This window comes from Capra hircus, chromosome 5 (genome assembly GCF_001704415.2).
Source record: "Capra hircus breed San Clemente chromosome 5, ASM170441v1, whole genome shotgun sequence".
Lineage (NCBI taxonomy): Eukaryota > Metazoa > Chordata > Mammalia > Artiodactyla > Bovidae > Capra > Capra hircus.
Window position 1 is genome coordinate 34,533,517 of NC_030812.1, and position 26,248 is coordinate 34,559,764.

The 26,248-nt window shown below is 42.1% G+C and overlaps 1 protein-coding gene and 1 pseudogene across 3 annotated transcripts in view; both read right to left on the reverse strand.

Moving 5' to 3' along the window:
* Positions 1-26,248, reverse strand: part of ANO6 (anoctamin 6) — a 233,530-nt gene that overhangs the window by 109,944 nt on the left and 97,338 nt on the right. For both annotated transcript variants that reach the window (XM_005680057.3, XM_018047899.1), the window contains one exon: positions 23,141-23,220. In XM_005680057.3, coding sequence (XP_005680114.3) covers positions 23,141-23,220 — 80 coding nt within the window. The remainder of the gene's footprint in view (positions 1-23,140; positions 23,221-26,248) is intronic.
* On the reverse strand, positions 1,938-3,476 carry LOC102169161 (annotated as a pseudogene). Its single transcript, XR_001918051.1, has one exon. The product of XR_001918051.1 is annotated as a mitochondrial fission factor pseudogene (transcript).

The following is a 26,248-nucleotide window of genomic DNA, read 5'->3' on the forward strand; positions in this document are numbered from 1 at the left end:
ATGCCTCTTTCCAAATTAGTGTTTTTGTTGCTTTCAGGTATATACCCAGGAATGGAATTGTTGCGTTATATAGTAACTTTATTTTTAGTTTTTTGACAAGCCTCCATACTATTTTCCACAGTGGCTGCTCTCACCAATAAGATAGGAGAGTTCCCTTTCTCATATCCTTCCCCACATTTGTATTCCTTTTTTTTTTTTTTGATGACAGCCATTCTGACAGGTGTGAGGTGATTTCACTGAAGTTTTGATTTGCATTTCCCTAAAGAATAGTGATGTTCAGCATCTTTTTCTATGCCTAGACAGCTACTCGTAAACTAATGAAATTAGAACATTCTTTAACCCCATACACAAAAATAACTCAATATGGATTAAAGACCTAAATGTAAGCCTGGATACTATCAAACTCCTAGAGGAAAATACAGTCAGAATACTGTTTGAAATAAGTTGCAGCAATATCTTTTTGGATCCATATCCTAAAGCAAAGGAAACAAAAGCAAAAATAAACAAATGGGGCCGAGTTACACTTAACAGGTTTTCCCAAGGACAACCTACTGAACAGGAGAAGATATTTGCAATTGATATGACTGATAAGGCATTAATAATCAATATATATAAACGCTCATACAACTCAACATCAAAAAACAAACAATCCAATTTAAAAAATGGGCAGAAGAAAAGAACAAACATTTTTCCAAACAGGTAATGCAAAGGACAACAGGCACATAAATAAGATGCAAGATAGGCTTTTAACACACAAAAGCTCATTGAAATGGTTTTGCATTCCGTATCACATGCAATGTTTAAGAACTAATACTTGTTGAATTTTAATGTGGCATCAAAGAAGAATATTGACATCGACCTAAAAAGGCTTTAAAATACTCTTTCTGTAAGGCTGCATCTATGTCATATACTTCAATCAAAACAACATACTGCAACTTTTAAATAAAGTTAAAAGACTCAAATAGAAGAAACAGCTGTCTTCTCTTAAAGAGATCTGTAAAATATATAAAATAATGCCACTCTTCTAATTTTTGTTTTAGAAAAGCCACATTTCATAAAATACTTTCATATGTAAAAAATTTTCATATTTTGAGTTTCTTATGGATTGTTTAATTATTTTTTCAGTTCTAATACTATCAATTATTTAATACAGATAGATATATCCATGTTAAAGATGCTCTTGGGGGTCAATATTTTATTAAGAGCATAAAGTATAAGAATATAAAAAGTTTAGAACTGCTGTTCTATAACATTCATTCTGGCTCTTAATTTTACATTATATAAATTGTAATTGTATGATACCATATAGAGTATGTGAAGTCAGTCATGTCCGACTTGGCAACCCCATGGACTATTCAGTCCATGGAATTCTCCAGGCCAGAGTACTGGAGTGGATAGCCTTTCCTTTCTCCAGGGGATCTTCCCAACCAAGGGACCGAACCCAGGTCTCCCGCATTGCAGGCTGATTCTTTACCAGCTGAGCCACAAGGGAAGCCCATATAGAGTATAATGCCACCTGTTTTTATGTATACATACTATAATTTTAATTGGATTATAATGTGAAGGAAAAGAACTGTTTTTAACCTATAACAACTAGTAAAGTAGGCCAACAGATACTTGCTGAATTGCCTTGAGATAATATAGTCAAGTCAAAGTGTTTAACAGACAAGGTTCATGCCTTGTCAGTTTCCAAAGGCTGTTCCAGGTGGTCTGGAAAATTTAAGATTATGCTCTATCCCAATGCAGTTGTCAGCTACTATATTCCATTAACATGTTTTTGTTTGTTTTTGGCCTTACCATGTCGCTTGTGCAATCTCAGTTCCCCAACCAGGGACTGAAACTGTGTCCCTGTGGCAATCAAAGTGCAGAGTCCTAACCACTGGATCTCCAGGAAATTCTCACTAACATTAACCCTCACTGACACTTTTTTTTTTAAGTTTGCAAATTCTTTATATTTCCAGCTGTTGAGACAATATTTCTGAGAGCTGAGGTTACCTCTAGTGGCGAAACCAGAGCCAGCTATTAAGCAGCCAGAATGCTACAGTAATTGCATACATGACCCGTTCTTTTAGCCCGTTTTTTGTTCTCTTCCAGAAGTTGTAGACGTCTATTTAGTTTGATTATCTGTAGTCTTAATGAAGCTGCATCTGCAACTGTCATGTCTTCTGAAGTTCCTTCAATCACTGCATCTATATTTGAAATGCCATACCTGACGCTGTCAAGATGAGGATTAGAAGTGGCGGCAGCAGACCCACCACGCAACACAGGTATGGAGTCAGTTTTGACCAGCTGTCCATTTTGGCGAACAGCATTTTCACTCATAGAGCGTTCTCTTTTTAGCCTGCCAACTGCACGGATTTCTTCATTTTGAGGGGCTGGAGCAGGTCTTTCTAAATCCAGAAAATCTAGCAGTCTTTCACTCAGAGTAAGCACAGGAGGTGGTGTTTTTAGAGCCAGAGGCTTAAAGGGAGTTGACTGTATAAGGTCAAGATCTGCTGGTCTTGAAAATGGAATGTCTTCATTATTTCCTGCTACCACAATTCTCTCTGGAACTTGCATAATCACACTAGCATTTGAAACTCCTTGAAATCCTTGTTCCAGGTCAGCATTTGGTGGTGCTACGTTTAATTTTTCTGGGACCCTCATTCGCTGACTAATACCTTCGGTGTGTTCCATTTCATACTGAATTCGACTAATTTCCGCCATCTCAGCAGCAGTGGGAGAAGGAAAGGCTGCCCCGCTCACTAAATGTGTACCAGTTACTGCTTGCTCTTTGGCACTATCTGCTTCTGTGCTTCATAGTAAATCCATTAACTTGCCTCAATATGCACGTGCTGGATTTAGAGCCACTTTTGCCCCTCTGGGCCCGCTGGAGGGTCCCCGGCGAGGGCTGCTGCCCACCGGCTCCTGGGGTACTCCGGTGGGCGGTCTCAGAGGCCGTTGGCCGAGCACACGGAGGCCCCCCGGGCAAATCACCGGCCGGAGTTGCCCACAGCCGGTGGGGAGAGAAAACCCTCATTGACATTTTGAATGACTATGTTGTTCCATCCAAGTATTTTCCCCTATCTCTGCACCTGTAGTTTCCACCTCCTAAATTTCCTTGACTCCCCCTCCATGATTCCTGACTCTTCATGGAGCCCTTTCCTGACCTTCCTTGTAGCTTGAGTCTCTCTCTGACTTTCTCTCAGAGCACCTTATATTCATCTTTAAATGTCGTCTCTCACAATTTTAATTGTGTAATTATTTGATTAATGTCTGTCTCTCTCACTGGAATATATGCCCCAAGGGATATTTCAGTGAAATTTCTCAATTGTATCTATTTTACAGGGTTATAGAAATATTAAATGCATAAATATTATTAAATAAATCAACTGAAATTAATTAACCCTTTATCCTATGGCATTTAGTAATATGATAGCTAAAGCATCAGAAGGAAAATTTTATTACACATCACAGAAGAAACAAATTGATGTGTTTTCTCTTTTTAGACAAACTGCTCAGAAAGTAGATCATGGATGGCAGAAGTGTGCACAGGGGACTGTGTGAGTCCCGGAAAGAGAGGTGGCAATGCTTCTGCGGGGGGCAAGAAGACAGGGACAGGCTGAATCTGCAGGTCAGACATAAGCGGCTGGGAAGATTCTGAGGTTTCCAGCCCAAGTGGCTGAAAGGATGGAGATTACTTTTACCAAAATTCTAAACTCTGGAAGAGAAATACAATTAGAGGGGAAAGATTATGAATCAGTAAGATTTCCAAGTGGAGATGCCAGGGGTCTGGGGTTGAGAGGAGAGAGCTGAGGCTGCAAGTATAAACTTGGGAGGTGTTAACACAGAGCTTTTCATCGAATCTGAGGAAGTGAGTGAGAAGAGTGGGTGAGTCTGGGTGAGCTCTGAGGACATGGGACAGATAGGCAGGGCTTGGGTGAGAGAGGAGCAGATAGTGGGAAGGCAGAGAAGTGGTGGGAAAGATGGAGAGAGGGGCAACCACACGGTAAACTGACTCCCTTCTCCCCCTTCCCACTTCCTCTGTCCCCCCACCCACCCCCGCACAGGGACTGCCAGAGGAGGCTGCTCACTGGACAGCTTATGTTCCGTTTCTCCTTCTCACGCCCCCTACATACTCATGCCACACTGATCTCTCTCCGGCTACACTGTTCAATACAGCAGCTACTAGCTGCAAGGGGTTGTTTAATTTACCCGAGTTAAAATGAGACGGAATTACATACGCAGTTCCTCTCTCTCACTAGCCACTTCCAAGTGTCTCTCCCACCACGTGCGACTAACTGGCAGCACAGACACAGAACAGATGGGACCGGGTCAGTGCTGCCCCTAGACACAGCTCTGTCTCCTCAGTTCAGAGTCCAGACCCTTAGCTGGAGACTGCCACAGTCTACCCTAAACTATCACTTTTATTTTTTTTTAACTTTTGATTTTATACCGGGGTATGGCCGATTAACAATGCTGTGACAGTTTCAGGTGGACAGCAAAGGAACTCGGCCGTACGTACACATGTAACCATTCTCCCCCAAACTCTCCTCCCATCCAGGCTGCTGTATGACATTAAGCAGAATTCCCTGTGCTATGCAACAGGTCCTTGGTTATCCATTCTAAATACAGCAGTGTGTACCTATCAATTCCAACTCCCTAACTATCCTTTCTCCCCACTCTCCCTCCCTGGCAACTATAAGTTCACAGAACTAACTTTTTAACTTCATTTTCTTCCACTTCCCTAGATCAGCCTTGTGCTGGATACAAACTGAGCATACCTCACTCTCTTCCACTTTCATTTCTTGACTTAGGCCATACTATTTGGATACCCTCCAGTAATATATCTACCCAGATGGTTAGGATTATGGGTCACCTTGCCTGGGTTCTGTGCTGCTGTGCTTAGTGGCCCAGTCGTATAGGACTCTTTTTGACCCTATGGAAAGTTGCCCACCAGTCCTCTGTCCATGGGGATTCTCCAGGCAAGAATATTGGAGAGGGTTGCCATGCCCTCCTCCAGGGGATCTTCCCAACCCAGGGATCGAACCCAGGTCTACCACATTGCAGGCGGATTCTTTACCATCTTGAGACACCAGGGAACTTAAGCAATCAAACACGAATCTAAGAGTTGCTATGAACTTATTTTGTAGATGTGGTTAACTGATGTGGTAATCAGATTACTTTAGGGAATAGAAATTATTCTCAATGATCTAAGTGGGGCTCATGTAGGCAGGCCTGGCTGGCCTTAAGAAAAAAACAGAGGCTTCTCTGAGAAAAAGAAATTCCGTCTCTAGACTGCAGTGTCTGCCCCTACCCAAGGGTTTCCAGCCTGCCCTTCCTGCCTCTGTGCCCCACAGATTAGAACCCACAGTTGTGGAAGCAGGTTCCTTGAAATAAGTCTCTGTAATAAATATTTCTCTGTATGTGTGTATTAATATAGATACATACATGTACATTTGTATATATACATGTATGTGTATGTGTGTGTGCTAAATTGCTTCAGTTGTGTCCAACTCTTTGCTACCCTATGGGCTGTAGTCCACCAGGCTCTATCTATGGGATTCTCTGGGCAGGAACACTGGAGTGCATTGCCATTCCTTTCTCCAGGGGATCTTCCCAATCCGGGAATAAACCTGTGTCTCTCATGCCTCCTGCGTTGGCAGGCAGGTTCTGTACCACTAGCACTGCCTGGGAAGCCCATACACCCATACAGATAGAGCCAAACACATACATACATACATATGCTTACACGTGTGTGTTTGTGTCTAGATATTCTATGAGTTCTGCGTTATGGTAAAACCTTGGTAGCACCTGATAAAATGTACTCTTCAAGGTTGCAATACATACCACCTTCTTCAAAAAGACAAACCTGATTTCTCAAAGACAATGATTCTAGACCTGGCTGCACATTTGAGTCAACTTCGTAAACTTTATATAAACATACTCAGGTTCTGTATATAAACATAGACAAGAGCAACATTCGTACATGAAGGGGGAGCTTGGGCATTCATGTTTTAAAAGAGTTTCTCCAGCAAGTCTGACGCACAGCCAAGGTTGAGAACTACAGTCCAAGCTGAACTCCTCTGGCACCTTTGCTATAAGTGCCACTGAAAATCATCAAACACAGCACACCGTCTTACATTCTTTTAACCAGCCAACCAACCAGCATCAGTCACATGATTTAACATCTGTCAGATAATAATACAGTGTGCAGGGCATACAGGCAACAGTATACCCACTCTTGGTCTTGAGGGCAAACACTGAGATATACAGCTTAATATTATTCTTTGAAGCACACTGATTAATGAATTATTATGTGATAGAATAAATAAAAGTTTTACTGCAATATTTAGAGAAGCTGATAGTGGTTATTCAAAACAGTGCATAATTTAAGTAGCTCTTATTTCAACTGAAAACTCTATCAGCAAGTGTTAATAAATGCTCTCTATATGTATTTATTAACAGACTGTACTGTTGGCATTTGTGATACTGCCAGGCATGATTAATTCTCAACCCAGAGATCGTTTGGTAGGCTCCGAAGTGTCTGTGACTACTTTCTTAACAGCAAAAGCTACAAATGCTCCTGTGAGCTCGCTCTAAGGAGAGCAAAACCAATTCCTGAGATCAACACAGTCTGATTTAATCTGCAAGAGCAGGAGGAGGGTTTGGCTGGGCTGAAGAATGTGGGTTGGGGCCACTGCAAGGCTGGCTAGCCCGGCGCCTGCAAGATGCTTTGCCGATTCTAAGTCAATCCATAAATGTTAGATAAGACTTCTCACTGTATTATTATTTTATGAACACACTTTTCAGATAGCTAAAATGCTTTTCAACCCCTGTGCAGTCACTGAACGACACTCTTGTGAGAAAACCTACTGCTGATTTTTCTTTCATATATTCAGAAAACTAAGATCATGGCATCCAGTCCCATCACTTCATGGCAAATGGATGGGGAAACAGTGGAAACAGTGGCTGACTTTATTTTTCTGTGCTCCAAAATCACTGCAGATGGTGACTGCAGCCATAAAATTTAAAGACGCTTACTCCTTGGAAGAAAAGCTATGACCAACCTAGACAGCATATTAAAAAGCACAGGTATTACTTTGGCAACAAAGGTCCATGTAGTCAAGGCTATGGTTTTTCCAGTGGTCATGTATGGATGTGAGAGTTAGACTGTGAAGAAAGCAGAGCACCAAAGAATTGATGCTTTTGAACTATGGTGTTGGAGGACTCTTGAGAGTCCCTTGGACTGCAAAGAGATCCAACCAGTCCCTCCTTAAGGAAATCAGTCCTGGGTGTTCATTGGTAGGACTGATGTTGAAGCTGAAACTCCAATACTTCGGCCACTTGATGCGAAGATCTGACTCATTTGAAAAGACCCTGATGCTGGGAAAGATTGAGGACAGGAGGAGAAGAGGACGACAGAGGATGAGATAGTTGGATGGCATCATCGATTCAATGGACGTGGGTTTGGGTGGACTCTGGGTGTTGGTGATGGACAGAGAGGCTTGGCATGCTGCAGTTCATGGGGTCGCAAAGAACCAGACACGACTGAGCAACTGAACTGAACTGAACTTATACTCGAGGAGACTGAGCTTCTAAAAGGAAAATCAACTTTTTCCCCAAGGGCCTGACAGCAGAGCTGCGAAGGGATGGAGGGCTTCCAATCTCCTGGAATTCCATCATGCTTAGTTTCCTAGGGGTGATTTTAGGACTTTCTTTTACAAACAAGAAAAAAAGTTTCAAAAAAATAACACTTTTCAAAGTTACACAAGTGCCTCCTCTCATTCACCTCTCTCAACTTTCTTATTTCCTCTTTCACAAGACAGTTTATTTAGTTTACTTGTTAAAAACACTTGAGGCTCATGGAAGTTCATGAAAGGGTGGTGATACCATTAGCATCACTAAATGATCTGTCAAAACTTTCATCATGTGTTTTTATTCTAATGGATTTGGACTTCACAGTCAAATTTTACTCCGGCTTCAAGTATGGCCTTGACTTGATTTGTTTTAATTCATATTAACATTGTAAAGATCCATATTATTGGTTTGTCCATTATAATTAATGAAAATTCTCTTTAGTAGCCATTACAATCTGTCAGATCACATTAATCTACATTTCAAAAAGTGACTTGGGAGAAGGAACTGTAAATACATTTTCCTTTTTTGAAGGAGCTGTTAGGGTTTTCAGGGTAAAAGCATATTTATAGTTGTTGGTTTTTGTTTTCTTTTTTCCTCAAACCAGAGACAGACTTAAGGAATATATTTGAGACTTAAGAGTAAAAATGCACTTTTTATTATTATTGTTGAAATAAGAAAAACTACAGTTAAGTATTAAGACTTCAGGAATGAAAGAATTTTAAATCCTCTTTCCAAAGCCCTTAAGCCTTCCAAATTAATGAAGAGTTCAAAATGCAGGAGGGTCAGCTACAGCTGAAATCTCACTGAGCTCCTCTTTTCAATTTTCTAGGAATCCTGTGAATTCATATTGTGTTTACATTTCCACCAAGTTCTGTGTTTCTCTTTAAATTTTTATTACAACTTTTGACATTAGTGCTGTTTTTTAGGTCATGGCACGGTCAGGTCATTTACTGGCAGACTTTCAGCTTTAACTCAATTCTTTTGCTTTTGTGGGCTTTTCTGGCCATTACTGCGATCTGCTTCTAGATGACTTATAATCAAATGAGTTCCATGGTAAATACTGCTATCACATCTTTGTTCAGAATGCCCAGGGCTCCCTGCTTTCCTCATGCATGTTTTTGTCAAATTAATTTTGACATTCCCCAGATAACAGATAGCTTGCTGAATTTCAAATGGGATGCACTGTGGGAGAGCAATTCACAAAGCATTTTACAGTCAAGGGCTTCTGAAAATGGGACTAAAACCAGGTAGAATGAACACTGTTCTGTGAAGGAAAGAGTTTTAATTAATTATGTAATTTGGCTGCTGATGACAACAGGTTGAATTAAGGAAATAAAAAAGAGAACAACAGCGACTCAGATGCATCCCTGAGCCAAATGTAACTGGCTAAATGGTACGTTCCCAGAAACATCCTCTTTCCCTCCTTCCCAATTTCCATCAGCTACCAAGTCCTGCAGCACAAAAACCACGCATGCCCTTCCTTTCCTTCCCTGCTGGCTTGGCCAAGCATTCATCATCTGCCGAGACCATCATCCAGTCTGTCCGTTTGTGAACAACTCCAAGGTAGCTCAATTACGAGACCATCTTTCTCCTGAGATGAAATCTGTCTGCCTATGTATACCTTCTATCCCTAGGTTTTCATACCATATTTTACACCATCATCCACCTATTACCACTGTCAAAATATGTACCTGCTGTCATCTTGCCTGGGTCAGGATCCACCACCAAGCTCATCTTTCTCCTCTCAATACATTTTCCCTTCAAATGGAGCACCCAGATGGGGAGGTGGCTTCACCAATATTGAACAGAAGAAGTCTAGTAATTTCTTGGTTTTGGACAGATAGGTATGAATGCAACCCAGATTCACATAAAATTTCTGACATCGTTATTACATGCTCAATTCATACTGAGTTTAATTACAGCCTCTTCATGTGATCAGTTATTGGCCTCAGCTCTTGTGATCTTTCCTTAGGCAACTGGTACTTACGAATTAGGAGCTGGAGCTGACTTTAATTCATATTGATTTTTGTCTCCTCTAGAAATTGATTTCCATCCTTATTCCGCAGTCTTGGCAAGATCAATTGCCCAGATAAGCACACTCTCACTAGGCCCACATTTCTTCAATCTGTATTTAAAAATGATTATTTTCCCACACACCTTGCTAAACTCAAGACACAAAATGTCTGCAGCTTTCTCCTATTCTAAAAGCCTAATAATGCCCATGAAAAAAAAGAAAAAAAAAAAGCAAAGAAAAGGAACACGCTATCAGTTTGACATGATATATTTTTATGACTTATTTTTACTGTTTTACTGAACTCAAGTTGGTTCCTGATGACCTTTTCTTTTAACAGTCACAACCCATCTGCTAAAAACAAAAAAAAACAACAACAGCAAAAAACAAAACCTCAGCTGTAATATGCCTGGAGATAAATGCTCCAGCTTCAGTGTCTCCATTTATCAGAATACAGTCCACCATGCCCAACTTCCACCCAACCCCATCCCTTTCTGAAGACTGTCACATTTGTCCCTCTTTCTATTCTTCTGGCACCTGTCCTGGTCCCCATATGACCCCAAGATTATCAGCTGTGGTTCCATGAACAAATTTATAAGCTCTTTTAATGCCCTGATAGATACATAATTTTTCTAGTCAGGAAGCTTAAACTGCTTTGGAATAATTGTATTCCTTTCTAAAACTGTCTAGTGCGGTGTGGGCTTCTATAGCCCCATACTAGAACTTGAGCCATTTCAATCAAAAGATGACCTTCATTAGCAGAAAAGACAAAAGTAGTCATTTAGAAGCTGATGAGCTCCTTTCTTCTCTGTCATTATCTACCATTAAATTTTCTTCCTCAGGTGTGGGACTCCTCACTGCTTCTTCAGGGTTTAACATAACTCAAAGTCTGTCCTTCTCTCTTTCATGATGCTAAGCATTTGTTCACAGGCCTCAACTCACTCACTCACTCTGCATCTTAGTTTTATTTGCCCTGCTTTAGTAATAATGGAAAAAAATAAGGTTGGAGTATTCCAGAGGATCAATGCTAATGCACGGAATGAACACTTCTTAGCACTCTGTGTTCAGCTGCGTTTATCAAGTCTGACCTGGCTGGGTATAGAAGCCCACTCACAACTGATGACTGTTTCTCTGGGAAAATACACTCTGCATTCCAAAGAAGTGACTCGGAAAGAAATTTCTCAGATGTTTGTGTCTTGGACTGCCTTTTGCTCCTAGGCCCCGGATTCTGAATCAATCACATAAAGCATATGAGTAGATCCTCTTCCTCCAGATTCAGGAAAAACACCATCACTTTTTTTCTCTTGAATGCACAAAAAGCTTTCAACACTGAAATGCCCTGTGAATTTCTACCACAGCAAATGGACCAATTTAGGAAATCTTACTAGTCTATTTACCTTTGATCTCCTTTTCCATTTTGACCATCCTTATGCCAAATTAACATTCCTTTGTTTGGGTGAGATCCCCTCTTTTTAAACGGTTTTTTATTTGAGTAGAGTTGACATACAATGTTATGTTAGTTTCAGATATATGGCAAAGTGAATTAGTTGTGTGTGTGTGTGTGTGTGTGTCTGGCCTCCCAGATGGTGCTAGTGGTAAAGAACCTGTCTGCCAATGCAGGAGACACAGGAGACCCAGACTCAATCCTTGAGTCAGGAAGATCCCTGGGAAGAGGGCATGGCAACCCACTCTAGTATTCTTCCCTGGAGAATGCCAAGATCAGAAGAGCCTGGAGGGCTACTGTCCATGGGGTCATGAAGAGTCAGACACGACTGAAGTGACTTAGCAGGCACGTGTATATATATAGCTTCATATAGGTTATCACAAAATTGTGAGCAGAGTTCCCTGTGCTATACAGTAGGCTCTTGTACTGTGTGCTAAGTCACTTCACTTGTGTCTGGCTCTTTGCGACCCTATGCACTGTAGCCCACCAGGCTCCTCTGTCCATGGGATTCTCCAGGGAAGAATACTGGAGTGGATTGCATTGCCCTCCTCCAGGGGATCTTCCTGACCCAGGGATTGAACCTGTGTCTCTCGCATTTCCTGCATTGGAAAGTGGATTCTTTAACACTAACACCGGTAGGGAAGCCCACAGTAAGTCCTTATTAGTTATCTATTTTATATATATTAATGAATACATGTCAATCCCAATCTCCTAATTTGTCACTCTCTGCCCCAACCCACCCCAATATCCCCTTTAGTAACCATAACTTTGCTTTCAATATTTCTATTTCTGTTTTATAAATAAGTCCATTCATACTATTTTTATTAGATTCCACATGTAAGTGATACCATAAGATATTTATCTTTCTCTGACTGACTTCACTTAGAATGATCATCTCTAGGTCCATCCATATTGTTGCAAATGGCATTATTTCATCCCTTCTTTATGGCTGATATGCCACTGTATATATGTACCCCATCTTCTTTATTCATTCCTCTGTCAATGGACATTCAAGTTGCTCCCAAGTCCTGGCTATTGTAAACAGTGTTACAACAAACACTGGGGTACATATATCTTTTCAACTTACAGTTTTTTCCTGGATATATGCCCAGGAGTAGGATTCCAGGATCATATGGTAGCTCTATGTTTAGTTTTTTAAGGAACCCTCCATACCGTTCTCCATAATGGGGATATCAATTTACATTCCCAACAACAGTGTAGGAAGGTTCCTTTTTCTCCACACCCTCTTCGGCATTTATTGTCTGTAGACTTTTCAATGATGGCCATTCTGACCTGCGTGGGGTGATACTTCACTGTAGTTTTGATTTGCATTTCTCTAAGAATTAGTGCTGTTGAACATCTCTTCATGTGATTTTTGGCCATCTGTATGTCTTCTTTGGAGAAATGCTTTTTTAGTGGTGCTTTTTTTTTCTCCTTTAGTTTAGTGAACTTAGTGCCATAAAGCTACAAGGCAAAGCCAGTCTGTTTCTTTATGTGCAGAAGGTACAAGAGAATAGAAATACCTGAATGGAAGCTTTATTCCCAGTCTTCTCAATCCTGAAGATCTTGGAGTCTGAGGCAGTCTTTGGGACTTAAGTTGGGTTTCTCGGGATTTCCAAGGAAGACTTTGGATTGACCATAAAATAAACCATCTTCTCTCTCAATAGACCTAGCACCAATTCAGTTGCCTCAGGGTCATTTAGACCAGAAAAAAAAAAAAAAAATGAAGTCTGGATTTGGGGGGAGAGTGCAGGAAATAAAGATGAAAATTGATCCTTGAGCCTACTTTGAAACAAAACTTGACCAACCATTTTGAATCAAAACATGGAAACAAAACTCTGTAGACTCAGCTGACTCTGATTTTTCCCCTCACAGCATTCACACCTCAGGGACAGAAAGACTGACAGTTTCCTGGTTCTCTGTTTCACTTCCAGATCATCACTCTCTAGTGTTCTCGGGGGGAAAAAATAGCTCCTTTTAGGTCCATGCAAGTAGAATATACCCCCAGGCTTTCCTAGAGCCTGGCATCCCCTACTTCTTAGCTGCTGCTTCTAGTTCAGAGCAAATCTGGCCCCAGCTCACACTGTCCCTCTCTGTTCCAGGTCCCCCATCAGACCAGAAGCACATCTGCATCCACAGATAAGACCAGCACACAGCGGCTTCTCAGTAACTGGACTCTCCATCTCCAACGTCCTTCTCCCTTTCATGTATTCACTGCCAAGGTCCCACCCTGGGCCTTGTCATCATTTGAAACATTTTCTGTTCCAAAGTCACCTACTCAAGAACCCCTCTTTCTGAAGACAACATCTTTTCATTTCACAGTGACCACAGAGGTCCCATGACTTTTTCTAATTAATCTGCTGATCCTCTTTTTCTTCCTTCTCTCTTAAGGTTCCATAACCAGGTCATCCTTTCAGTAATACTCTTACCAGAACTCTTTCCATCAAGGTCACTGAGCAAAGTTCCGACTCTGGCTAAAGCTGGCTATGTACTTTCTCGGTGTCTGAGTGATGCTGGAGAGAAGCCGCAGCAGGGTAGCTTGGCGTCATCATAAATTGAGGGTCCTCGGCCCCACATGGGCCTTCAGAAAGCCTAGCACTTTTTCCTTAGTTTCTCCAGGTCAGCTTGGTCCCCAGTTCTCCACAGGTACTTCAAAATGCTGACTCCTCACACTTAGTTTTCTCTTCACTCTCAGCAGCTGAGAATTGAAGCAGTCAGATGGGAACTCCCTCAGCTTCTCCCTATCAAAGCCGTAAACCAGCATCAGCCCACCGCCCCTGCGCCTCAGGAGACAATGCTCTTCCTGCGGAAGGCCGACTCCTTTACATCTACAAACCATCCACGGCCATCTTCAAAGTTGTGCTTTCCTCTAGAGTCAACAGTTCCTCACATGTGGATCCTTCCTATCAACATTAAAACCTGTTCAAGTTTCTCCATTTGACAGAAAAAAAACATCCCTGGCCTTCATATTCTCCTCTAGTTCTCTGAGCCCTTCAGAGTCAAACCCCTTCCTTGAAAGAGAGCTCGGTATTTTCTACCTTCTTTTCTCCTCCTTGTTCCATGATCCGCCCTAACATGGATTACAGGAGCATCTCCACGCTCCCGAGAAATAGCTCTATCTGAGGACACCAGTGACCTCAATGCCTTTTCAGTATTCATTTCACTCAGTTCAGTTCAGTCACTCAGTTGTGTCTCTTTGTGACCCCATGAACCGCAGCAGACCTCCCTGTCCATCACCAACTCCCAGAGTCCACCCAAACCCATGTCCATTGAGTCAGTGATGCCATCCAACCATCTCATCCTCTGTCGTCCCCTTCTCCTCCTGCCCTCAATCTTTCCCAGCATCAGGGTCTTTTCAAATGAGTCAGCTCTTCGCATCAGGTGGCCGAAGTATTTCAGTTTCAGCTTCAACATCAGTCCTACCAATGAACACCCAGGACTGATTTCCTTTAGGATGGACTGGTTGGATCTCCTTGCAGTCCAAGGGACTCTCAAGAGTCTTCTCCAACACCACAGTTCAAAAGCATCAATTCTTCGGTGCTCAGTTTTCTTTAAAGTCCAACTCTCACATCCATACATGACCACTGGAAAAACCATAGCCTTGACTAGACGGACCTTTGTTGCCAAAGTAATGTCTCTGCTTTTTAATATGCTGTCTAGGTTGGTCATTTCACTCAGTGGCTCTCAAATGGGGACAGTTTTGTTTCCAGGGGACACTGAGCAATGTCTGGAGCTATCTGGCTGGGGAGAGGGTCCTTTGCATCTTGTGCGCAGAGGCCAAGGATGCTGTTAAGCATTCTATAATGCACAGGACAGCCTCCACAACAAAGAGAAATCCAGACCAAAATGTCAGTGGTGTTAAGGTTGAGAAATCCTGAGATGACGACCCCTACACAACACCTTAAACGACTCACCACTTCATCTGTTTCTTAGCTTCCCTCTGGCCACTCTCCAGACTTCTTTTAGCCTCTCCAGTGCTCTCCTTTTGCAGCCGTCTATTGATTCTCGAGTCACTGCCCCTTATTCCTAGGAGACTTAAGGCCTGGCTCACTGCTACTTCTCCAACACACTACTCCGGACATAATTCTTAGGGATTTCTCTCTCCACAAATGTAATCCTTCCCACACCCTTTCCCTGTGGCTCTACCCTTCCTCAGCCATGCATTCCTGAGCTCACAGCCCAGACCTGCTCTGTACCACTTACTGCAACTTCTCCTTTAATTATATACGTCTGACTCTCCAACTCCAGCCTCCTATCTTTCCAGTTCACTCTTCAATACCACAAATTCTGAAAATTACCAAACCCCACTACAGACTAAATCTATTGATCCTACTGTCTCTTCTTCCTCATGTGTGGTCCTCTACTGTTACAAAGACTGTGCAACTCTCTCATCCTGGTCTTGCTTTGCAGAACTGACCCGCAAATAAGTTAAATCAAATTCTACCTACTCCACACCTGCTCCCCCCAAGCTGGACTTGAATAGGAAAAACAACTGACCTCAAGTGGGCTCTTAGGGCCCCCAGGCAATCATGTTCCATTACCCAGTGCATTCACTCTCAGATGACTGTCTCATAACTTCTCTCTCTTCAGACCTCTTCATCTCTTTTCTTCCTCAACCTTAGCTAGGCTTTGTTTCCCATTTCACTGGTAAATAGGAAGCAATCAAGTAAAAACTTCAACAAGCTCCTACTAGTAAATCTACTGAACTGTTCCACCTGGGCCCCAACAGGCTGGCCTCCCTCCTGTCCCTAAGAATAAACTGTCTCTACAGCTATGGGGGGACACCCACCCCACCACCCCTTCTTGCCCTCTCAAGGTCATCATTCCAGAAATTCTTCCTCCTCACTCCTGTCTGATTCACCAGGGAAGCTCTCCCAAGGGTTACTCCTGAGAACTCAAATGTTGACTGCCATACCAGTAAACAAAGGATGTTCCATCACATGGCAGCCTCCTGGACAGTGAGCCCTGAGGGAACTCGGGATGGAGACAAACTGCCCACTGCCAAGCCCATCAGACAGGCAGCTGCTGCAGATACCCCTGATGGTGTACCTGAGGAGACGCAGGATGAGAAAACAGAGGATACAGGCCCCAGGGAGCTAAGGTGCATATCAAAGGGGTAATTTCAGTGAGCCCAGACTCTTACCTTCTCTTACATAAAAAAGCACTAAATTCGTTAATTTGAGATGTCTGGTATTTTCTCATTAAGACTGACCACTTGGTCCTTTGTTGCAAAAACTTCTGTATATCTTTGCTTGCCCCCTTGCCTCTTCGGAGCAATAAGAGTTATTTGAGTTGCTGTCTCCTGGGCTTGAAGTCTTAAGAAAGTCCACTGAATAAAACATAACTCTCAACTGATAGGTTGTGCTTTTTTTTTTTTTCCCAGACAACATCCTCAAATAAGTTCCCAACTCAGAGTAAAACCAAAGTGTTTGGAATCACCTGTAAAGTCCCCGCTAGCTACTATTCTCACCACCCCTCACTCTACTCCGGTCACACTGACCTCCTTCCATTTCCTCAAACATTTCACCAATTCCCACATCAAGACTTTTGTTCATGTACTTCTGTCTGCCTGGGATGCTCTTCATCTAGATTTCCAAAGAGTCTGTTCCGGCACCCCTGCTTCAGGTCTTTCCACTCATCACCTTCTCAGTGAGATATGCTGTACACCTTGCTGAAAACCATAACCAGCTCCCTCCACAACACACACAAATAATCCTTCTTTCTCTGAAGGATTCAGTATCATGGGACATGCTATGTATTTTATTTATTTTGTGTTTTATACCTGCACTACCAAAACGCAAGCTCCACACATGCAGGATGCTTTCTGTTTGTCCACCATAGTCCTTAAAATAGTAGATATTAAATATATATCTGTTTAATGAATTAATATCTTAACTCTTCAGGGTCACATCTATCTTCACCTAGTTAAAGACAATCAAATTTGAATTTCAGGAAATCAATTATATTTTCTATTAAGTAGTGGCATGCTCAGTCATGGTCAAATCTTTGCAACTCCATGGACAGTAGCCCATCAGGCTCCTCTGTCTGTAGAATTCTCCAGGCAAGAATGCTGGAGTGGGTTGCCATTTCCTTCTCAATGGAATCTTCCCGACCCAGGGATCGAATCTGTGTCTCCTGCATTGCAGCTGTATTCTTTAACCGCTGAGCCTCCAGGGAAGCCCTAGTAGTAGTATCCTCTCTCAAAAAGAGAATGCAGTTAAACAAGACTCCAAATGGCATAAGTACTCTTCCCACATCCTTCTCTCTGCATAATCATGAGTGCTGAACTAAGGGAACATATCTGCTCCACTTTAATTCTCATCTTCCTGAGACTCTTTGTCTTTTCCAAATTCTGTGGTTTCTCATCATCTTCCCTGATTTATCCTGTTATAATCCTATACTCTTTTGCCAGTCTAAACTTTTTTGTATTACTTATGCCAAATCTGACAGAAGCTAAACAAAGGAAACATCATCAACTGACATGAGATAAAGGATAAGAAGAAGCCTGAAAGTGAAAGTCCTTCAGTTGTGTCTGACTTTTTGTGACCCCATGGACTTTACAGCCCATGGAATTCTCCAGGCCAGAATACTGGAGTGGGTGACCTTTCCCTTCTCCGAGGGATCTTGCCAACCCAGGGATTGAACCCAGGTCTCCCACATTGCGGGTATATTCTTTACCAGCTGAACTGTCAGGGAAGTCCTGCCTCTAAAACATCCAGAAAGTCAGACATAAATCTCAGGTTCTGGAAAAACTTGAACTATTTGAAACTCGAAAACTTGAAAAGCTCAAAAAAGAGGCTCTTATTCTCAAGACTTAAATCTTAAAATGTAACTTTTTAGCCCTGTTATTTCTTTCCATGTGCTTCCATACTGACTGCAGCCTGGTTTCTACCCAGCTTGCTGCTGGATAGATCCATGATTGTTAGATGAGAATTCTTCTCCATACCCTATCCTTCACCCTATGTATACTCAAGCAATCAGGCCCATGTGAGTTCCTGGGATAGTGCCAACAGAGGCAGGGTTTCTACAAAGAGCCTGGACCACTACCCAAACTTTCCGCCTATTAGCTCCCAACCCCCAGGTTTTCTCCTACTCCTTGGGGTTTAGAATCAACCTGGGGTCTGCTGGGCAGTCATGCCTGCTGCGTCCCTGCACCGACACGTCATATCACCTTTGCTCTTGACTATATCTGGGATTGGGGACACTAGCGGGAGCCTGGGATGCCCCATGTCTGCGCTGCCTTTCTGCAGGGCCACCTTTATCTGCTCCATCACCATGTGAATGGTTCCCCATCCTTAGTTCTAACCAGACTGCCTAGTGCTGTAGTCTCCACTTCTCAGTTTGAACTCTACATGTTTATCTGGGTCTCTGGTACTCAGGTCCCAGCCTCACTTTGGTTGATCCCCTTCTTCAGAGTCTGATACCTGTTATCTTGCACCCCATCTACTTTCAGGGTCTGGGTCCCAAAATGATAGTCACCAATCACATGGTCACAGAGCATCCAACCATGCCACCATTTACTCCATGAGATTCCTCTTGAACTAACTACTTTGAAAATTCTAATGTGATGAATTTCTGTTTTTTGACACAGGGAACAGAAAATGACAGCAAAGACATCAATGTCAGAGACGAAAACCAGCATGGAGCTTACAGCTCAAATGTACACTGTGCTACATGTCGATTACAACGCCATGAAAACTGGGGAAAGAACAGAATGGGAAAATGTTTGGGATAAAATATTAAGTTAACAAAGCAGTCATAAGGCAGATTTTCATTGTGCTTGCACAAAAAACCGAACCACAACTGAGGTGGTTTTCCACCACAGTGAGATCACCAAGGGACTCTCGGAAAGGTCAGTCTTTAGCCAAGGCTCTTTCACTTTGACCCTCATCCACACATGCATCTCTCCTCAGAGCGGCTCGATGTCCAGTTTCAACATGTTCCCAGCTCCTCACAAGTTTGGGGTGGCAACAACTCACGCACCAGTGTTCCCGTCTCCACTTACCCCTTAACATGTCAGCATGGTTCGGCTAACCTCACCCACTTCAACCTGCAGAATGGAGTGGGAGGTAGGGACGAGCAACACGAGATCGCGAGACAACACGTGATCACGAGATCAAGGCCCTACAAGGTGGCCGCTGTCTGCAGGCACAGGAGGGGTTTAGGAGAGCATTTCCGACCCACGATTTACATAGACAATACAATGGTACTTTGTTCGACTAGTCGCAGTACAGACACCTGGGCTGGGAAGGAAACCTTTAATGTACTTATCATGCCCCAAGGAGCACTGTTTTCAGGACTTGTTCAAATGAAAGAAAGACAACAGCTGAAGCAAACAAAGTAATAACGATAAGAATTCTGTGCTCCCCCCTTGGTCAAACGATATAAACACACTCCATTGTATAAAAACACTGGGCGCTGGAGCCTTCTAAAATCTGAACTATTTGAGGATAAGGCCTGAGTAAACACTGTCTAAGACTTGCTTTATTTCAGTTCAACTCAGCAAACTGCGGCTGGACCTTCCAAAATGCCACCCAAAGAACAGAATAAGGGTTCTTCAGCTCCTTTTATTCTGCTCTGTCTTTTCTGCTTTCAGTTTTGCTTTGTCTTTGGGCTCATTTTGCTCCCAGGTTTGCACTGTTCTCACTGGCGTAATTTAAGATTTGGGTTTGGGTCAACTTACCTGACTTTGTCCTGGCGTGTGCTCAATCCACCTCCCTATCCAACGGGAGCCACCCATTCTTACTGGTGCTGTAACTTTCTGTCTACAAAACAGGTTTCCCTTAAATATCACACCAGGTTCCCCTGAGAACCCTATTCTCAAGGTGACTTCTACACCTCCTGTTTGTTTACCATGGAGACCGCAGTTTGGGGAATGGATGTTTACCGTGGAACTGGGAGAACATGGGCTAGACTGATGCTGAGGAGAAAACACAAGCAGCTATACACATGCTACACAAAGACGCAGCAGACAATGAGCATCAGACATGTGAAAGGCTATCAGTTCAGTTCAGTTCAGTCGCTCAGTTGTATTGGACTCTTTGTGACCCCATGGACTGCAGCACACGAGGCCTCCCTGTCCATCACCAACTCCTGGAGCTTATTCAAACTCATGTCCATCGAGTCGGTGATGCCATCCAACCATCTCATCCTCTGTCGTCCCCTCCTCCTCTCGCCTTCAATCTTTCCCAGCATCAGGGTCTTTGCAAGTAAGTTAGTTCTTCACATTAGGTGGCCAAATTATTGGAGTTTCAGCTTCAGCATCAGTCCTTCCAGTGAATATTCAGGACTGATCTCCTTTAGAATGGACTGGTTGGATCTCCTTGCAGTCCAAGGGACTCTCAAGAGTCTTCTCCAACACCACAGTTCAAAAGCATCAATTCTTTGGTGCTCAGCTTTCTTTATAGTCCAGTTCTAACATCCATACATGACCACTGGAAAACCATAGCTTTGACTAGACAGACCTTTGTTGGCAAAGTGATGTCTCTGCTTTTTAATATGCTATCTAGGTTGGTCATAACTTTTCTTTCAAGGAGTAAGCATCTTTTAATCCCATGGCTGCAGTCACCATCTGCAGTGATTTTAAAGCCCAAGAAAAAAAAGTCTGTCACTGTTTCCACTGTTTCCCCATCTATTTCCCATGAAGTGATGGGACCGGATGCCATGATCTTCGTTTTCTAAATGTTGAGCTTTAAGCCCATTTTTTCACTCTCCTCTTTCACTTTCATCAAGAGGTTTTTTAGTTCTTCTTCAATTTCTGCCGTAAGTGTGATGTCATCTGCATATCTAAGATTATTGATATTTCTTCCAGCAATCTTGATTCCAACTTGTGCTTCATCCAGTCCAGCGTTTCTCATGATGTACTCTGCATATAAGTTAAATAAGCAGGGTGACAATATACAGCCTTGACGAACTCCTTTTCCGATTTGGAACCAGTCTGTTTTTCCATGTCCAATTCTAACTTGCTTCCTGACCTGCATGCAGATTTCTCAAGAGGCAGATCAAGTGGTCTGATATTCCCTCTCTTGAAGAATTTTCTACCGTTTGTTGTGATCCACACAGTCAAAGGCTTTGGCATAGTCAATAAAACAGAAGTACATGTGAAAGTCTATAAAATGCAAGAAAATCACAGATTCCTCCCTGAATACAATATGAACACACAATTAGAGAAAAATACTAGCCAGGACATAGAGATCTGATATCAGCCACTCAAATAAGGAAATTCTTGATTAACAATTTCAGTACCATCATGTGGTCTACAGAAATGACTCTACATATTCTTTAAGGCATGACAGTGGAAAACTGTATGTGTTTACCAGGCATTGTCCACACCAATCCCTCGTGTGAAAATAAAGCAGATTTCAGTATGTAATAATGATGTTTGAAATTGGCACACCTCAGCAGTGTCTTTGCTACAGTCTCCTGGGAATTACACTGGTAATCTTCCACTTCAATGCTAACCCACCACTTTTCCCTTATCAAAGGGTGAAGACTGGTGAGACTAGCCTAGAACGACCAGGGGTGCAACTCGAGGATCACAGGCTATGCTTCCTTTTGGGGACCCTTGTCTTAACAATTAGTCTTAGAAAACCCATGCTGAAAAGAGATTTTTAGGTTGTCTCCATATTTTTGTTTTCCACTGTCATGCCTTAAAGAATATATAGAGTCATTACTGCACACAGCTCTTTTTAGAGCTGCACACATGTTGCTTAAAGATTATCAGTAAAAAGCAGTTAAGAAAATAACAAAACAGAAAAAGACCAGCTTCATGAGGCTGTGCCAGTATCATACTCAAACATGAAAAGAAAAATCTGTGTCAATTCTCCTTTGGGGCTGTAATAGCAGAAATCGGAAAAACCAAAAACTGCTCTGCTACTTTAAGATGTGGGAATATTGGTGAGTAGTCACAATTTTGCCTCGCTGAAAATCTCGCTGAATATAATAGGGAAGTCATTGAATACTATGTCTTTCTATTATATCCAAGTGATTTTCACAGTAGGCAATCTGCGAGTACACCACAGGAGTCCCACACTTTAAAATAAAATGCACCATGAATAGAGTCTTATATGCGATCCTTTTTCAGTCCAGAGCCCTGCCTGGTTGCCTTACTCTTGGCTGAATGGCAGGGGCGATTCTGAAAGAATCAATGAGAAGAAGGAAACCACATCATGAGGTGGGGTGGGGTTTTTTTTTTTTTTTTTTGGTCACTATCAATAATAACTGTGCTCTGCCAATTACTGGAGAGGTGATTATATATCGTATTTTGAAAATAAATTTGAAAAACAGATTTTTTCCATTGCTAATGTGGTGGACAAGCCATTTGCAGCAGGGGGCAAAAAGTAAATCCAGGTGCGTCCTGGCATGCTCTCCTCACACATCCGGTGCAGTAACATGGCACATGAGTCAGAGAAACACTTCTTCTTATCCCCCTCTTCAAAGAGCCCAACATAAAATCCAGCCAGCAAGGACATTCTGCACCAGGCATCCTATGTGCTTAATTCTCTTTAAACAAGGCATTAATACAATCACAGTAGTATCTAATAAGATTTTTAATTCCTTGAGGGTAGGAACCATGGCTGATTTTTAATGAGTCTGATTTAGTGAGAGCATTTAGTCCCCTTCTTAGCAGAAACAACCGACAGAATAGCCCTACAAGCCGTACCCATACAGGCTGTGTGACTGAAAACTCCAGAATGAAACATGAATCGGACTGGTCAATGTCCTGGATGTGCTCAGTAAAGACTGGTTTCCAGGGTTACTGACAGCAGAACGTGTAGTAAGGGTGCCAATGAATAAAGGGGGAGTTTTAGAAACATGACGCCATTTTACTGCAGAGTTCTCATTCGTCATTATAAGCAGCATGAAGAGCGAGCTTACAGCGCATGATGCCAAGACACTACCTCCGGAACCTGCTCCCCAGAGGACCAGAGCTTGGCACACACATTCCTACCAGCCAGACCTGTGCCAGACCTAGAGCCCCTGAAAGCAGGAACTCAGTTTAAAACAAACCAACCCTCTTTCTCTAGGTAACTGATACAAATTTAAGATAGAGTAGTAGTACTCACAAACTCCGGGGTTCGGAAGTCCTGCTGACTTTCCAATGATCCAAAACCAGAGACAATTGTCTGTTCAAGGTTTTCCAAGGCTGAAAAGAAACAAACGGAAAAATAAATGAGCATGAACTTTCACTGACTTACATACATTTTTTTTTTTTTTCGCTTTTAAGTCAGCAGCATCAGATTAATTACCGTGCCTGTGGCACACTTACAAACTGACATTATTTAATGCTTTCAGGTACCAGGACACCCAAAATCTTTAGCAGCTGTTTCATCTATTGGACAATGCCATGTTTATAGGATATTAGGTCTTAAAATGCTCTGGGCTAGATCTACCATGGAAAATCATTTAGCTTCTACATGTAAGGATACAGCAACTAAATGTTATACAATTCTAGTTCAGGAACACTTTAGCCTACTGATGTCCTTTTTTCCTCTACTATGTCTCAGGAAACTGATGTGAAATCATTTTAGGGTAGTAATTTCAAAATCTGCTGAAAAGCACAATAGAAATACACTGGGAGCCAAACAAAATGTTCTAGTAGCTACATTAAGAAAAATAAATAGGTAAAATTATTTTTAGCAGTAAGATTTATTTAACCTGATATACCTAGATTATCATTTCAATGTGTATATTCAATATAAAAATTATTAGTTAAATATTTTACATTTGTGGGTATTAGTCTTTTACTCACAACATCTCAGTGTGAACTAGCCACATTTCAAAACCTCAATAACTTCATGGGACCAGTGGTTACTACATTGGACAGTACAGTGTTAGAGAGAGAAAGAAGCCAAATTCAGAGAGTGGGTCATTTTGCAAGACACTAGTCTCCTCTTGTAAATAAGTTCCCGATGTGAATAAAAGGGACTGTTCCAGATTAAGCCACATTAAGAGAACAAAACAATCATCTGAAGAGTGTGGTTCTGGGCTGGATCCTGCTTTAAACGATCCAGATATGAAAGATTTCCAAACAAAATCAGGAAAATTTGATTATTGATTAAGCATTGGATTATATTAATATCAATAAGTGTGATATTGCAATTTTGGCCATATAGGAAAATGTTCTTAAATAAACTAACATAAATGATCTTAAATATTATTAAGTATTTAAATAATCTCATGTATCAACAGATCCAGCCTCTTCAACAAATCAATGATATGAAATATGCTGAGTATTAGAGATCTGAAGAACCCTAAGGAGCTTCAGACAGTGTCCCGTGACCACCTAGAGGGGTAGGATGAGCTGGGAGGTGAGACAGGGACATATGAATACCTATGGCTGATTCACGTTGATGTATGGCAAAAACCAATACAATATTGTGAAGCAATTATCCTTCAATTAAAAATAAATAAATAAATAAATAAAGAGCCCTAAGGAACAGAACTCCAGTGTGTGTTTTTTCCCATGCCACCAAACAGTTAATTCAGTTCTGACACGATCTACCTGAACGTAGCATCAGACTGCACAGCATATGTACGGTCTCAAGACTGCCCCCATTGCAAATGCCAACTGGAAGTCCAGGTTGCCACCTGTGCTTCTGACTAACCAGCTATATAAATCAGAGGTTCCCACCACCCTCTCCTTAGGTTCAACTAATTTGTTAAGAGTGGCTCACAAAATTCAGAGACACATTTACTCACACTTACCAGTGTGTTACAAAGGATGTTATAAAGGCCAGAGATGCACAGCCAGATGCAGAGGTACAGGGGAAGGGGGTGTGGGGACAGGGGCAGAGCTTCCACACCTTTCCAGGTGCACCGCTCTCCCCGCATCTCCACGTGGTCCCCAACCTGAAGCTCTCCAAATCTGGTCCTTTGGGGTTTTTATACGTGTATACATGGAAGTCACTCAGTTGTTTTTGACTCCACAAACCTGCGGACTATACAGTCCATGGAATTCTCCAGTCCAGAATACTGGAGTGGGTAACCTTTCCCTTCTCTAGGCGATCTTCCCAACACAGGGATCGAACCTTCCCCCACACTGCAGGCAGATTCTTTACCATCTGAGCAACAAGGCAAGCCCAATGGAGGCTTCATTACAGAAGCATGACTGATTGATGATCAGCGGCCATTGGCAACTGATTCAACTTGTCCTCTCCCCTACCCAGGGGCCAGGGAGGTGGAACTGAAAATTTCTATCGTCAAATCACTTTGTGGGTTCCCCAGGTAGCCAGCCCCCGCCCCCCCTCCACCCCCCCTCCCCCGCTCCTTTGGTTACCTAGGGGCTATCAGAGCACCTTATTAACATAATAAAAGGCATCTTTATCCCTCTCATCACTTAGGAAATTCCAAGTGTTTTTTAAAAAGGAGCTCCATGAGAATTCCCCAGAGTCTAGTGGCTTGAGTTCCGGGCTCTCACTGCTTCCATCCCTGGTCAGGGAACTAAAATCCCACAAGCCACAAGGTACGGTCAAAAATAAATAAATGTAAATAAACAAATAAGTCACCCTTGGGACTTCCCTGGTGGTCCAGTGGTTAAGACTCTGTGCTTCTAATGCAGGGGATGAGGGTTCAATCCCTGATTAGGGAAATAAGATCCCACATGCTGCACAGCATGACCAAAAAATTAAAAATTAAAAAAAAAAGAGCTCTGTGCCAAGAACCAAGGAAGAGTAAACATACACTTATTACAAATCACAATATCTCAACAACCACTAGCTACATGTGGTGCTCAACTGGATCCTAACTTCAAGAAACTAGCTGTAAAGGTTTTTGTTTATCAAAACAAGGGAGACTGAGCATGGAATAAGCATTAAGTTATGTTAAATTATTTTTAATGTTATGAAATGCAGTGACTTTTAACTGCATATTAATTTTTTAAAAATCCATTAGAGGATTTTGTGAACAAAAGGCTAGGTTCCTATAGAACCAGAATAATTCCCTTCAATGGCCCAAAGAACAGCTGAGTATGTATAGGTGAAGGTCACCAAGAGATATCTAAGTGACTGTTTAACAAAACCAAACTATCAGTCAACAATTCAGCTACTTAGCTTTGGCACTTCACCACCCCAATATTGGGATTAGATCTTAGGTTCACTCAGAATCTTGCCTACTATAATCCTATGAATTGTAATCCTATGGATTGCAAGAAAATGCCAGTAGAAAAGGACACA